The sequence below is a fragment of the Piliocolobus tephrosceles genome, chromosome 9 (genome assembly GCF_002776525.5).
Source record: "Piliocolobus tephrosceles isolate RC106 chromosome 9, ASM277652v3, whole genome shotgun sequence".
Taxonomy (NCBI): domain Eukaryota; kingdom Metazoa; phylum Chordata; class Mammalia; order Primates; family Cercopithecidae; genus Piliocolobus; species Piliocolobus tephrosceles.
The window spans coordinates 71,038,519-71,054,076 of record NC_045442.1 but is presented as its reverse complement, the minus strand read 5'-3'; the positions used below and the strand labels follow the sequence as shown (position 1 = coordinate 71,054,076).

Genomic DNA, 15,558 nt, shown 5'->3' with positions numbered 1-15,558 from the left:
TAAGGGCCTTTTCCCAAAGTGGTTGTTCAAGTTTACATCGGCAATGTTCAGTGGTTGTTCAGTCCATCAGCAATGTTGCTGGATGTCCTCTCCAACATTTGGTGTTGTCATCTTAATTTTAGTCATTCTAGTGTAGGAGTACTCTCAATGAGGTCTTTTGTGTTTGTTTTTTGAGACGGAGTCTCGCTCCGTCACCCAGGCTGGAGTGCAGTGGCCGGATCTCAGCTCACTGCAAGCTCCACCTCCCGGGTTTACGCCATTCTCCTGCCTCAGCCTCCCGAGTAGCTGGGACTACAGGCGCCTGCCACCTCGCTCGGCTAGTTTTTTGTATTTTTTAGTAGAGACGGGGTTTCACCGTGTTAGCCAGGATGGTCTCGATCTCCTGACCTCGTGATCTGCCCGTCTCGGCCTCCCAAAGTGCTGGGATTACAGGGTTGAGCCACCGCGCCCTGCCTCAATGAGGTCTTAAAATTCATTTCTCCCATGATAACAATGTTGAATACTTTATTATGTACTTATTAGTGACTCATATATCTTCTTTTGTAAAGTATCTGTATTTTTGAGTATAAGAGTATTAAGATATATTCTGCATATAAATTCAGATATATGTGTTGTGATTATTGTATCCTGGCCTGTGGGGTATCTTAAGAGTGTCTTTTGATGAACATAAAGTTTTGATTTTTTGCAATCTAATTTATCAATATTTTTGTTATATGGTTAGTGCTCTCATGCTCTCATGGTTCCTTCCAAGAACTTTTGCTTACCCCAACTTGTGAAAATATTCTCCTGTTTTCTTCTGTAAGTCTAATAGTTTTAACTTTTCTGTTGTGACCATGATTTATCTCTAATTTTTTGTATGGTATGAGGTCAGGGTCAAAGATTCATTTTTTTTTCCTTATGCATATCAAGTTTTTATAGCATCATCTATTGAAAAGATTTTCCTTTCCCCATTGGATCGCTTTGGCACCACTGTAAAATATCAAACTACTTTACATTTAAATTAATTGCACTACAGATAGTCCTCAACTGTCTATAGTTCAACATACAAGTTTTTGACTTTATATATTTATTTATTTGAGACAAGGTCTTGCTCTGTTGCCCAGGCTGGAGTACAGTGGTGTGATCATGGCTCACTATAGCCTCAGACTCCTAGGCTCAAGCGATCCTCCCAACTCAGCCTCCTGAGTAGCTGAGCCTACAGGTGCAAACCACCACAGCTAATTTTTTTTTTTTTTTTTTGAGATGGAGTCTCACTCTGTTGCCCAGGCTGGAGTGCAGTGGTGCGATCTTGGCTCACTGCAACCTCTGCCTCCTGGGTTCAAGCAATTCTCCTGTGTCAGCCTCCCAAGTAGTTGGAATTACAGGCACCCACCACCATGCCTGGCTAATTTTTATGTTTTTAATAGAGATGGAGTTTTACCAACATGGTGGCCGGGCTGGTCTTGAACTCTTGACCTCAAGTGATACCTGCCTCATCCCAAAGTGGTGGAATTACAGGTGTAAGCCACTGTGCCCAGCCTGTGGCTGGATAATTTAAAAAACTTTTTGTAGAGGTGGGGCCTCACTTTGTTACCCAGGCTGGTCTTGAACTCCTGGGCTCAAGTGATCCTCCCACCTTGGCCTCCCAAAGTGTTGGGATTACAGGCGTGAGCCACAGCGCCTGGCCAAATTCTTTCCTATGATTTGAATTCAGTTTTACAAACATTATCTTTTTTTCTTAAAAAAGAAAATAATCATAATGATAATAAGAGCAGCCACTTATTAAGCATTTACAAGGCATTAAAACAAATATCTTATACTTGGTAATCTCTCTCAAATCATCTCAATGACCTTCTATGTAAGGGTTATTATCCCATTTTATGAAAAGGAAACTGAGGTCACATAACTAAGTCTGACTCCAGAAGTCCAATTATACCATTTTGTCTTCCTTAAAAAAATGATTTATTGGTCTCTGATACTAAGTTATTCTTCAGTGTATTATGTTGCTGTTCTTCATAATTCCATTAACAAATTGGGTAACATTTCAGGGCCCAGTATTAAATAATGATCTTTCTTCCTCAGTTTGCTGTACACAGGGAAAAGACAGAAAAAAATTCCTATATGACAAGTTTTTGTTTGTATCAAATTACAGAGTTCCATAAGACTATGACTTGAATATTGTAATACAACTTAAATTTGGCACATTATTTAATTATCCAAAGTTTATTACATGTTTGAGTGCACATTAAAGAGATTATTTGGCATAATTTGACAAGATAAAATTTCTGTACCTTATTTGACTATCAGGTATATATGTGGTATATTTATGTATGTATGTGTATACACACATATACTCCTAAATTAAATATATTTGTATAAAAAGCTAAAGATTACTATGTTAAGATTAATTCATTAAAAAATCTATTATATTAAATTGCATCTGTATTCAAAGCAGAAATGTAAAAAAAGAATCAGTGTACTAAATACACATGAATTTATAAAGTAATTGAAAATGAAATAAAAATTTATATTGAAATGTTATAATTTTGTTTAATTGGCATTTAAGTGGCACTATCAAACTATGGAAATAAACATCATTTTTTAGATTGTTGAGATAATAAAGATTCTATAAGCATTACCGTACCCTTGTACCCTCTAAATTAAGATTCAGCATTATTATAGTAGGAAAAAATGGCAGATAATTTTCTTCTTTATTAATATGGGAATTCTCAGGAAGCAATCAGGGCAGTGTCTGCACTCCTGGGCTTGTGCTTTTGGCTCTTCCATCAGTGGAAATCTGGCTTCTCAGGAAAGGTGCAGCCAGTCCGTCTAATTATGACGCTTGCTGCATAGTGGCCAGCACGGATACATTCAGTCAGAGGCTTGTCAGAGACCAGTTGCGACAGAAAACCTAGAACACAGGCAAAAAAGAACGTGAGTGTTGTGTGACAGCAGCAGAAATGTCATACTGGGTCAGACCAATATATGATCTAAGCACCTATCTCATTCTTTAGCTTTGACAGTAAGAGAAAGTCTTGAGTGTTGCTGTTAGGGAGGTCTTTTTTTTTTTTTTTTCCTCCGAGATGGAATCTTGCTCTGTCCCCCAGGCTGGAGTGCAGTGGTATCATCTTGGCCACTGCAACCTCCGCCTCCCAGGTTCAAGCAATTCTCCTGCCTCAGCCTCCTGAGTAGCTGGGACTACAGGCACATACCACCATGCCCGGCTAATTTTTGTAGTTTTAGTAGAGATGGGGTTTCACCACGCTGGCCAGGCTTGTCTTAAACTCCTGACCTCGTCATCTGCCTACCTCGGCCCGGGATTACAGGCATGAGCCACTGTGCCTGGCCGGGAGGCCTCTTCCCAAACATCATGAGCTTCCCCTAATATTTATTCTAAAGAGCTCAAGTTGAGACACAACAACTTGCCATCAAGTCAATCTGGTCTTTTTTTTTTTTTTTTTTTGAGATGGAGTTTCACTCTTGTTGCCCAGGCTAAAGTGCAATGGCATGACCTCGGCTCACTGCAATCTCTGCCTCCCAGGTTCAAGCGATTCTTCTGCCTCAGCCTCCCGAGTAGCTGAGATTGCAGGTGCCTGCCACCACACCCGGCTAATTTTTGTATTTTTAGTAGAGATGGGGTTTCACCATGTTGGTCAGGCTAGTCTCAAACTCCTGACCTCAGGTGATCCACCTGCCTTGGCCTCCCAAAGTGCTGGGATTACAGGCGTGAGCCACTGCACCTGGACAGGGAAGCATGTGTTGACAGTGTCTCAAAATCAACATGGTGAAACCCTGTCTCCACTAAAAACACAAAAATAAATTATCTATACTGGTAATGTGTATATATAATTATACATACGAGCAATGAACAATTAGAAGTTACTAAGAATAAGCCAGGCATCGTGGCTCACGCCTATAATCCCAGCACTTTGAGAGGCCAAGACGGGTGAGTTGCCTGAGCTCAGGAGTTTGAGACCAACATGGGCAACATGGTGAAATCCTGTCTCTACAAAAAATACAAAAATTAGCCAGGTGTTGTGGTGCATGCCTGTAAACCTAGCTACTCAGGAGGCTGAGGTGAGAGGATTGCTTAAGCCTGGAAGGTTGAGGCTGCGGTCAGCTATGATCACATCACTGCACCCCAACCTGGGCAACAGAGTAGGACCCTGTCTCAACAACGAAAAAATTAACTAAACATTAATATTAAGAATATTTATCCATATTTATTCTAAGGTACTTCACATACTTCAAATATTTGAAGTACCTTAGAATAAATCTGACAGAAGTTGTATAGGGCCTGCACATTGAAAATGACAAAACAATGCTGAGAAATATAAAAGAAGCCTAAATAAATAGAGAGACATAAAGTATTCAAAGGTCAGAAGATTCAATATTATCAGTTCTACAGGATTTTTTCTATTAATTCATTGGAATACCAATAACAATTCTAGCAGGTTTTTCTTATAGAAACTGACCAGCTGCTTCTAAAATTTATATGAAAATTCAAAGGACCTAGGTTAGTGAAAACTCAACTTTGAAAAAGAAGAATCAGGCCAGAGGATTTATACTATCTGATTTCAAAATTTATTATAGAATGATAATAACCAAGACACTATGGTATTAACATATAGGCAAATAGATCAATGGAACTGAACAGAGTCCAGAAATAAACCTACTTCTGTATAGCCAACTGATTTTTGACACAGGGGCCCAAACAATCCCATGGAGAAAGGATACTCTAACAAATTGTATTAGAACAATGGATACCATGTGTGAAAAAAAAGCATTTCAACCTTTACCTTACACTATCTACAAAAATTCACCTGAAATGAATCACAGACATAAATGTAAGGAATAACATTCTAAAACTCTTGAGGAGAAAACATAGGAAAAAATCTTAGTGATCTTGAGTTTGCTAAAGATCACTTAGTAAGATGTAAAAAGTACAAATTTTTCTTTTTTAAAAATTTATTTATTTTTGAGACAGTGTCTCACTATCATTCAGGCTGGAGTACAGTGGCACAGTCATGGCTCACCGTAGCCTCAACCTTCTGGACTGAAAGCTCTTCTCCCACCTCAGCTTTCCTAGTAGCTGGGACTACAGGCGTGTGCCACCATGCCTGGCTAATTCTTGCATTTTTTGTAGAGATGGGGTTTTGCCTAGTTGCTCAGGCTGGCCTTGAACTCCTGGGCTCAAGTAATCTGCCTGCCTTGGCCTCCTAAAGCTCTGGGATTACAGGTGTGAGCTACCACACCTGGCTAAGAATACAACTTTTATAGAAGAAAAAATAATTTGAACTTTGTCACAATTAAATACTTGGTACCTCAATAACAAGAAACAACTCAATACAAAGTAGGCAAAAGTATTTAACATTTTAGCAAAGAAGATAGATGCCAAATAAGCACATGAAAAAATGTTCAATATCATTATTCATTAAAAAATGCAAATTAAAATCACAATTAGATACCACTGCACACCCACAGAATGGCTAAAACTGAAAAGACTGACTATAACAAGTGTTAGCAAGGGTGTGATCAACTCTCATACACTAATTGTGGGAATGTAAAATGGTGAGACCACTTTGCAAAACCACTTGTCAGTCTTAAAAAGCTAAACATACGCATATCATATGACCCATTCTATTTCTAGGTATTTACCCAAGGTAGATGAAAGTTCACATCCACACAAAGACTTGTAAATGAATGTTCACAGCAGCTTTATTTGTAATAGCCCCAAACTGGAAACAATCCAAAAGGGGATGAGAAGGAGCAGGAAGGCATGATTAGAAAAGGCCATGGGAGCAGTGGATATGTCCATAGTGATGGTTTCATGGGTGTACACATATGTCCAAAGTTATACAATTGTACACTTTAGATATGCACACTTTATTGTATGTCTATTATGCCACAATAAAACTGTGAAAGAAGAAAAAAAGGATAATTGCAAATAAGGCAGGTCAAGAGCAGAAGAATCTGGGCTACCTTCCCCTTAGGGGAAACCTGAGCTGCTGCAGTAACTCTCAAATACTCAGAAGAGCAGATGATAATGAGCAACTGTGCTGCAGCTAGGCTTCTGGGCCGTCCCTGAGGCCCTGGGCAGCCTGAGGGGAATGAAGGTTAATTGAGAAGCTGTGGTATAATGACCTGTAGAGAACGTTATAAGTGATTTATGTCCTTCTTCTTCTACCATTCTGACCACACAGACTTTTCCCAGTCAGATTTAGGGAATGCTCTGTATTAGATGAAATAAATAAGTATTCCCAACCAAAGAATAAAATTAATATGGTTAATGGAATAATGTATTTTAAAGACATTTGCTGAGACTGTAAAAATCACTCTCTCGAGAGGTTTAGTAAGAGTATTTTATCACTGAGTTTTCAGGTAACAGTCAAAAGTCAATATTAACTTTTCTGCCAAACTGTGAGGCTAAAATGCTCAGTCCACACAGTGAATGGAGCAGATGCCAAATTCAGAGTCAGATCAGCTTACAATGCAAACATGTCTATTAGACGCCTTATAAGCAACATCTGTTTTCTTCATTCCCCCTGGTATGATCATTGTGAGAAAAAGAAAAAGCTTATGTTTATGAAATATTTTTGTGAAGCAAAACCACCAGCATCCTTTTTCTAAGAAAACTAGATGATGAATGAAGTAAGTATTCTGAAGAGTGTTTTGCTTTGACAAGTGGAGAACCTGGATGCTGAAAAAAGCTAAGATCTTTGCCCAAGGTGAATGTCAGCTTTTCAATAATCTATTTTAAAAAACCAACTAAAATGAAATACAGATACTACATAATCAGTTATAAGTGGAGTCTTCAAAAAGGAGCTGATGTGAATCTTGAAAGTTGTATAAAATTGTTTAAATAAACAAAGGGAGCTTATATTTAAAGAATTGTAGGGAATCCTTTTATAATGTAAGTAAACATCCCCAAGATACTTTTATTGTGGAAAAGATACATAACATAAAATTTACTATTTTAACAAATTTTGAATGCACAAGTCAGTGATATTAAGTACATTCACAATGTGCAACTATTACCTCTATGCATTTTTATAACTTTTTCATCACCCCAAAAGAAACTCTGTACCCATTAAACAATAACTCCCCACTCCTCTTTACCTCCAGCCCCTGGTAACTGCTACTCTACTTTTTGTCTCTATAAATTTGCCTATTCTAACAATATTTGTCTTTTTGTGTCTAGCTTATTTCACTTAGCATAATGTTTCCCAATATAATTTTAGTTTAGATTTTTAATTATTAGCCTGCTCAAAGTGTATTTTATTTGAAAAGAATTCCAAATTCAGAAAAAAGTTTGCAGGAATAAAAATAGTACAAAAAGCATCTGTATATCCTTTACCCAGGTGCACAATATTGTTAATATTTTGCACGATTTGCATGTACTCTTTCTCTTTATACAATTTTATTACCCTGAACTATTTGAGAGCAAGTTACATTTATCATATCTTTTTACTTCTAAAAACTTCAGTGCATCTTTTCTGAGAATAAGGATATTCTCTTATATAGCTACAGTGTGGACATCAACATCAACTTCAGTAACACTGTTATCTAATCTACTGTCCATATTTCAATTTAGTCAATTACCCAATAATGTCCTATATAGAAATTTTCTCCTCTAGGACAGAATCTAGTTTAGGATTTAACTGATGTACCTTTATAGTTTTTAAAAATCTGAAACATTTCCTCAGATTTTGACTTTTGAGATATGGACACTTTTGAAGAATACAGTCATCCCCTACCTCATTTTTATTTTATTTGTTCATTTATTTGAGACAGGGTCTTACTCCAATTGCCCAGGCTGGAGTGCAGTGGCGTAATTTTGTTTTTGGCTCACTGCAGCCTCAACCTCCCTAGGCTCAGGTGATTCTCCCACCTCTGCCTCCCGCGTAGCTGGGACCACAGGTGCACACCACAATGCCTGGCTAATTTTTTTTGTACTTTTAGTAGATGGGGTTTTGCCATATTGCCCAGCCTGGTCTCGAACTTCTGGACTCAAGCAATCCACCCGCCTCAGTCTCCTAAAGTGCTGGGATTACAGGTGTGAGTCACTGTGTCCGATGCACTTATCCCATTATTTATTTATTTATTTTCCCATTTTTAATAGACTGATTCTGATTTTGGGTTTGTCTAACATTTTCTCATGATTATGCATTCCCAGGCAGACTACTACACACATTATGATGGATCCTTCTCAAAGTGTCCCATTTAGAAGCACATCATGTCCATCTGCTGTTCACTGGTGATAGGAATTTTGATCACCCGATCAAGGTGTTGTCCTACTTCTCCATTGTATAGTACCTATTTTTTCCCTTGCATCTAACAAGTAGTTTGTGAATAGACAATTTAAGATCACATAGGCCAGGCATGGTGGCTCACACGTGTAATCCCAACACTTTGGGAGGCTGAGGCAGGCAGAACATGAGGTCAGGAATTTGAGACCAGCCTGGCCAACATGGTGAAAACCCGTCTCTACTAGAAATATAAAAATTAGCCAAGTGTGATGTCACATGCCTGCAATCCCAGCTACTTGGGAGGCTGAGGCAGGAGAATTGCTGGAACCCAGGAGACGGAGGTCGCAGTGAGCCGAGATCATGTCACTGCACACCAGCCTGGGCAACAAATGTGAAACTCCATCTCAAAAAAAGAAAGGAAGAGAGGGAGGGAGGGAGGGAGGGAGGGAGGAAGGAACCAGAGAGAGAGAGAGAGAAAGGAAGAAAGAAAGAAAGACTGAGCAAATCCTCAAATCAAATTTGGCTGGGCACGGTGGCTCATGCCTGTAATCCCAGCACTTTGGGAGGCCAAGTGTGGTGGATCACAAGGTCAGGAATTCGAGACCAGCCTGGCCAATATGGTGAAACCTCGTCTCTACTAAAAATACAAAAGTTAGCCGGGCACGGTGGCGGGCGCCTGTAGTCTCAGCTACTTGGGAGGCTGAGGCAGGAGAATCGCTTGAACCTGGGAGGCAGAGGTTGCAGTGAGCCAAGTATCATGCCACTGCACTCCAGCCTGGGCGACAGAGTGAGACTCCGTCTCAAAAAAAAAAAAGTCACATAAATATTCTGTTCTTTATCAGAAGTTCCAACCCCCTCCCACTCCAGGCGTGAAATGATTTTCACATTTACCAGTCAGGCCTCACCATTCTACCATAAACAAGAGCTTACCTCTTCTCCCATTTATTATTTTAAATCTATTTCTTATCAATAAGAATGCACAATTACTTTTATTTTATTTGTTTGGTGGAGTCCGGAGCTCCGTCACCAAGGCTGGAGTGCAGTGGTATGATCTCGATTCACTGCAACGTCCACCTCCCAGGATCAAGTGACTCTCCTGCCTCAGTTTCCCAAGTAGCAGCTGGGACTACATGAGCCACCATGTCTGGCTAATTTTTGTATTTTGAGTAGAGATGGGGTTTCACCATGTTGGACAGGCTGGTCTCAAACCCCCGACCTAAGGTGGTCCGCCCACCTCAGCCTCCCAAAGTGCTGGGATTACAGGTGCGAGCCACCACACTCAGTCCACAATTCTTTTTAAATCAATGGTTCAATTCTTTTTAAATCAATGGTTTATAATCCCTTACAGCCCTTAATTAATTTGATCCTTAAAATATTCCAGTTTTTGCCAGTGGGAGCCATTCAGGCTGGTGGCTCCTGTGTCCTTGAATATGCCATCACATTATTTTTGATCACTTCTTTATGTCCTGCCATAATGTTCTGGGCTCCACTATGCCCTGGAATTAGTCATTTATCTGAGGATAACTGGTTCTTTTTAGCATAGAATGGTATTAGGGACTAAGATCTGGGAGGCAGGTGTGCTCTTTGCTTCTAGACTCTGTAAATGAACAGAGCTAGGAAGTATGCATGTATACATAGTCACGCACACACACACTTATATCCCTAACTGTATATGTATATATGTGTACAGAGACCTATTTTAGAAATTGAGCTGACACTAGTATTCCCAATTCTAGTCCATCTCCACAGGGTTATTTCTTGCCTTTCCTCATCCCATTATTTGTATGTTCCTTCTTCTATAGTGAGAATCTATTTCCCAACAATATCAACAAATTTATTTATTTACTTACTTTTGTAATACATCTCAAATAGTTTCAAAGTCACTTCATCCCTAACTTTAAAAGAAAAAAAATCCAAATCTACTAAAAAGAGTTTAGGGTTTTCTGTTCTCTGATGTAGTCAAATACTGTGTTCAGCATGTTACTCAGATTGGTTCTCTTTTTTACCCCCTTTGGGGAGCTCATTTTACTTAAGAAAAGATTGGAAAAACTTGGGTTCATGTTTTTCAGTTTGCTTTCAGTTTTAGTCCCATTTCTTACATTCTATCCTTACTGATTTAATATTTTAAAAATATGTAGAACATTAACATGTTTCTAAAAGTAAAAGTAAAAATTCTATAAAAGATATGCTCAAAGAAGTGTCACTTTCTTTATCATGTCCTCCTCCCCATCCTTTGTAAGTAACCACTTTCATTGTTTTCTGGTTTATCTTCCTGTATTCTTTTAGTAAAAGTAAGCAGATATATGTATGTTTTCTTCCTTTTTTTCTTTTCTTTTCTTTTTTTTTTTTTAAAAACACAAAAGGAGGTAATACAGTATATATGCTCTCTTACCCTTTGCTCTTTTTTTTTCACTTAAAAGTATCTCTTGGAGGCTGGGTGCCATGGATCACACTTGTAATCCCAGCACTTTGGGAGGCTGAGGGAGGTGGATCACCTGAGGCTGGGAGTTTGAGACCTGCCTGGCCAACATGGTGAAACCCCATCTCTACTAAAAATACAAAAATTAGCCGGGCATGGTGGCGGGTGCCTGTAATCCCAGTCACTTGGGAGGCTGAGGCAGAAGAATCGCCTGAACCCAGGAAGCAGAGGTTGCAGTGAGCTGAGATCGTGCCACTGCACCCCAGCCTGGGCGACAGAGCGAGACTCCATCTCAAATAAACAAACAAAGCAAAACAAAAACAAAATCTCCTGGAAATCATTCTACATCAATTGGTAGAGATTTTCTTCATTCTTTTTTACAGCTACATAGTACCGCCATGTATTTTAAATACACTGTAGTTTAATCTATCTCCTATGTGTGGACATTTACATGGTTTCCAATGTTTTAAAAATATAAACAATGCTGCAATGAATAACCTTTTAGATATGTATTTTTGTGTTGTTAGGGGCGTATCTTCAGGATAAATTTTAGAAGTAGAACTGCTAGGTTAATGAGTAACTATATGCATATATAGTTTTATTAGTGATTCTCCTTCATAGAGGTTTAAGGATTTTATATTTCTACTAGTAATGTAAGAGTGCCCGTTTCCCCACAACTTCACCAATATAGTATACTGTCCAGCTTTTGAATTTTTGCCAGTCTGATGGGTTAGAAATATTTCAGTATAATTTTAATCTGGATTTCTCTTATGAAGTGAAGCTGAACATCTTTTTATATATCTTTAAAGAACAAATCTCCCTGTGAATTAATTTTTATCTTTTGTTTATTTTTCTATAGGATGTTTGGTCCTTCACCCTCTATTTTATTATTATTATTTTTGAGACAGAGTCTCCTCTGTCACCCAGGCTGGAGTACAGTGGTGTGATCTTGGCTCACTGCAACCCCCGCCTCCAGCATTCAAGTGATTCTCCTGCTTCAGCCTCCTGAGTAGCTGGGATCACAGATGTACGCCACCATACCCAGCTAGTTTTTGTATTTTCAGTAGAGATGGGTTTCACCATGTTGACAAGGCTGGTCTTGAACTCCTGACTGCAGGTGATCCGCCTGCCTCGGCCTCCCAAAGTGCTGGGATTACAGGTGTGAGCCACCATGCTTGGCCTCACTCTCTATTTTTAAAAGCTCCCTGCATTTTAGGTATACTATTCAAATAAAGTGTTTTTCAAAAAAAAAAAAAAATACCAACAATAACAATATGCTATTAATAGATACAAATACTGTACTGTGTCAGCAAGTAAAGAAAGTCCTTTTTCATATTTCATTCACTGAAACACAGCCTCAAGCCCCAGAGTGTTGTTGGTAAACACAATAGCAGATAAATGTGGCTTGCAGGTATTTAAAAAAAAAAAAAAAGCCTCGGCGCGGTGGCTCAAGCCTGTAATCCCAGCACTTTGGGAGGCCGAGATGGGCGGATCACGAAGTCAGGAGATCGAGACCATCCTGGCTAACACGGTGAAACCCCGTCTCTACTAAAAAATACAAAAAAACTAGCCGGGCGAGGTGGCGGCACCTGTAGTCCCAGCTACCCGGGAGGCTGAGGCAGGAGAATGGCATGAACCCGGGAGGCGGAGCTTGCAGTGAGCTGAGATCCGGCCACAGCACTCCACTCCAGCCTGGGTGACAGAGCGAGACTCCGTCTCAAAAAAAAAAAAAAAAAAAAAGGCTAGGTGGGGTGGCTCACGCCTCACCTCTAATCTGAGCACTTTGGGAGGCTGAGATGGGAGAATCATCTGAGCTCAGGAAACCAGCCTGGGCACCATAGGGAGACTCATCTCTATAGAAAAAAAAAAAAAATTAGTTGGGCGTGGTGGCATGCACCTGCAATCCCAGCTACCTGAGCTTGAGCTGGGAGGTTGAGGCTGCAGTGAGCTATGATTGAGCCTACTGTACTCTAGTTTGGGCAACAACAACAACAACAACGAAAAAACAAAAACAGGTCAGGCATGGTACTTAGTGGGGCTGAGGCACGCAGATCATTTGAGGCCAGGAGTTTGAGACCAGCCCAGGCAATGTGGCAAAATTCTGTCTCTACAGAAAAATTCAAAAATTTAGCCAGGCATGGTGGTGCATACCTGTAGTCTCAGCTACTTACTCAGGAGGCTGAGGTGGGAGGATCACCCAAGCCTGGGAGGTTGGGGCTGCAGTGAGCTGTACTACACCACTGCACTCCAGCATGGGAGACAGAGTGAGACACTATCTAAAACAAAAGAAAACAAAACAAAAACAAAAATATCTGCTCTTTTTAGAACAAGATTTGGGCTTACCAAGAGTCCAAAAAGCAAAATCTTAAAAAACTGACTTTGAATGTGTGTTCAATATGAAAAAGTCTCTTAGGATCCCTTTTTCCCAGTGCCACTGGCTTGTGGTCCTCATCAGTACATCATCTTGAAAATGAAGAGCACAGCTCTGTATGTATGCTTTTCAACATAGCCAAGAGAGCAGACATAGGAGGCATTATACCGGAGGACAAAAAACATCAATGAGGGTTTTTCCAAACCAACAACTCATATGCTGAGGCCGTCGTCGTTGACTTTTTACTTTGGTTCCTTCTCTCTATCCTTTTACAGATAGGCGTATCAAGCTGGACCTCTCAGGCTTTTCCCAGCTTTAGGAGACGTTATAGACTTTAGGTCCTCTAGCTGTCGAGGCATAAGGTGAGAATCTCTCATCAACAATAAATTGGGTTCCTAGGGTTATTGTTAGCCGGCTCTGAATCTTGGAACAATCTTTCCAAATGAACCTCTGTTCATTAACAATTGGTGCGCCTATTATCTTCTGGTTGATTTCATTTAGACTTTTACTGATGTTATGAAGTGTGATCAATAAATTGACACATTATATCTAGTATTTGACATGAGACCTGAAACATATGTTTAAGTTGTACAAAAAGAGGAGATGCTACACTAGTTTCCTCAAAGCACATAGAGGTGGGATTGCTGGTGTGGTCAAAAGGCAATGTAACTTAAGCTGTCTATTCCATGTAGTTACTGTAGAAGAGATACAACATGTAGAATTTTCTTAGTGTCGTTTATAGAGAACCGAGAAATATTGTCAGTGGGTATGGAAGCCTTAATGGAGACACTTAATAAGAGCTAGGGATATTTTAGAAGGAAATGAACAAAGTTTTTATGAGTCCATTTTCTCTTTTCCATTTATAATTCCTTAACAGTTTTTCATGGTAGCTGGAACTTAAAACCCAGTAGACTGTGTACTGTTCATTCTACATTCAGCAGCTTGTCAACAAGTAAGCAAGCTGCACTTTATAAACTTGGAAGAACAAAGTTTTTTTGTTTTTGTTTTTGTTTTTGTTTGTACTCCTGGGCTCAAGCAATCCTCCCACTTCAGCTTCCTGAGTAGCTAGAACTACAGGTGTGTGCCATTATGCCTGGCTAACTTTTCTATGTTTTGTAGAAATGGAGGAGTCTCACTATGTGGCCCAGGCTGGTCTGAACTCCTGGGCTCAAGCAATCCTTCTACTTCAGCCTCCCAAAGTGCTGGGATTACAGGTGTGAGCCTCTGTGCCCATTCAGAATACAGTTTTACTAATTCACTTTTTACAAGTATGTATTATGCTGAAATTGTTTTCCCAAAGATACAGTATAAATACATGTCAGTGGCTCTATCTTTATCTTCTTAAATAGTTCCCAGAAACCTTTTATATATAGTAGACCACCATATGCCTATGTAGAGTTTAAACATTTTAAAGTTTTTGGAAATACACACACACACACACACACACACACACACACATATATATAATTTGTTCTAAAAAAACTCATTTTACACTAAATTTAAGTTATTATACATCTAGGTAGTACACTGTTCACCTGGAAAAATATACAAATGTTTATGTGTTGAAAATATATTTTAAGCCACATAAATTTAAAGGTCAGAGAATACCGTGAATAGATAGCAATACCTCATATATATAAAGCCTGAAGCCATAGCAGTTCCATGGCCATCCATATTACACCTACAAGAACCCCTCAGGCCTTCACTAAGATATTATTTATTTTTAAGAAAGCAAGTAAAAAATTGTTTTTCTGATTATAAAAGTCATACCCAATAACTGTAGAAGATGTGGAAAAAGTGAAACAGTAAAATTAGGAATAAATAGAAAACATACACAGTCCCATTAAAAATAATAATCAGGGCTGGGCGCAGTGGCTCACATCTGTAATCCCAGCACTTTGGACCCCAGTCACAAAAAAAGCAGGCAGATCACAAGGTCAGGAGATTGAGACCATCCTGGCTAACACGGTGAAACCCCGTCTCTACTAAAAATACAAAACCAAAATTAGTCTGTTGTGGTGGCGGGCGCCTGTAGTCCTAACTACTCGAGAGGCTGAGGCAGGAGAATGGCGTGAACCTGGGAAGTGGAGCTTGCAGTGAGCTGAGATTGGGCCACTGCACTCCAGCCTGGGCGACAGAGACTCTGTTTCAAAAAAAATAAATACATAATAAACAAAACATAAAATAATAATAATAATAATAATCAGGCCAGGCATGATGGCTTGCACTTGTAATCCCAGTACTTTTGGAGGCCGAGATAGGTGGATCACTTGAGGTCAGGAGTTCAAGACCAGCCTGGCCAACATGGTGAAACCCCATCTCTATTAAAAATACAAAAATTAGCCAGGTATGGTGGTGTGTGCCCATAATCCTAGCTATTCGGTTGGCTGAGGGATGAGAATTGCTTGAACGTGGGAGGTGGAGGTTGTGTTGAGCTGAGATTGTGCCACTGTAGGCCAGCCTGGGTGACAGAGTGAGACTCTGTCTCAAAAAATAACATAACATAACATAACATAACATAACATAACATAACATAACAT

The 15,558-nt window shown here is 39.5% G+C and overlaps 1 protein-coding gene across 2 annotated transcripts in view; it reads right to left on the bottom strand.

Moving 5' to 3' along the window:
• Positions 1–2,485: 2,485 nt before the first annotated feature.
• Positions 2,486–15,558, bottom strand: part of ADK (adenosine kinase) — a 591,886-nt gene continuing 578,813 nt past the window's right edge. The window contains exon 11 of one of the 2 annotated variants that reach the window (XM_023204900.1): positions 2,486–2,890. In XM_023204900.1, coding sequence (XP_023060668.1) covers positions 2,766–2,890 — 125 coding nt within the window. In that variant the 3' untranslated portion in view covers positions 2,486–2,765. The remainder of the gene's footprint in view (positions 2,891–15,558) is intronic. The other variant, XM_023204899.2, reaches the window with a different exon arrangement.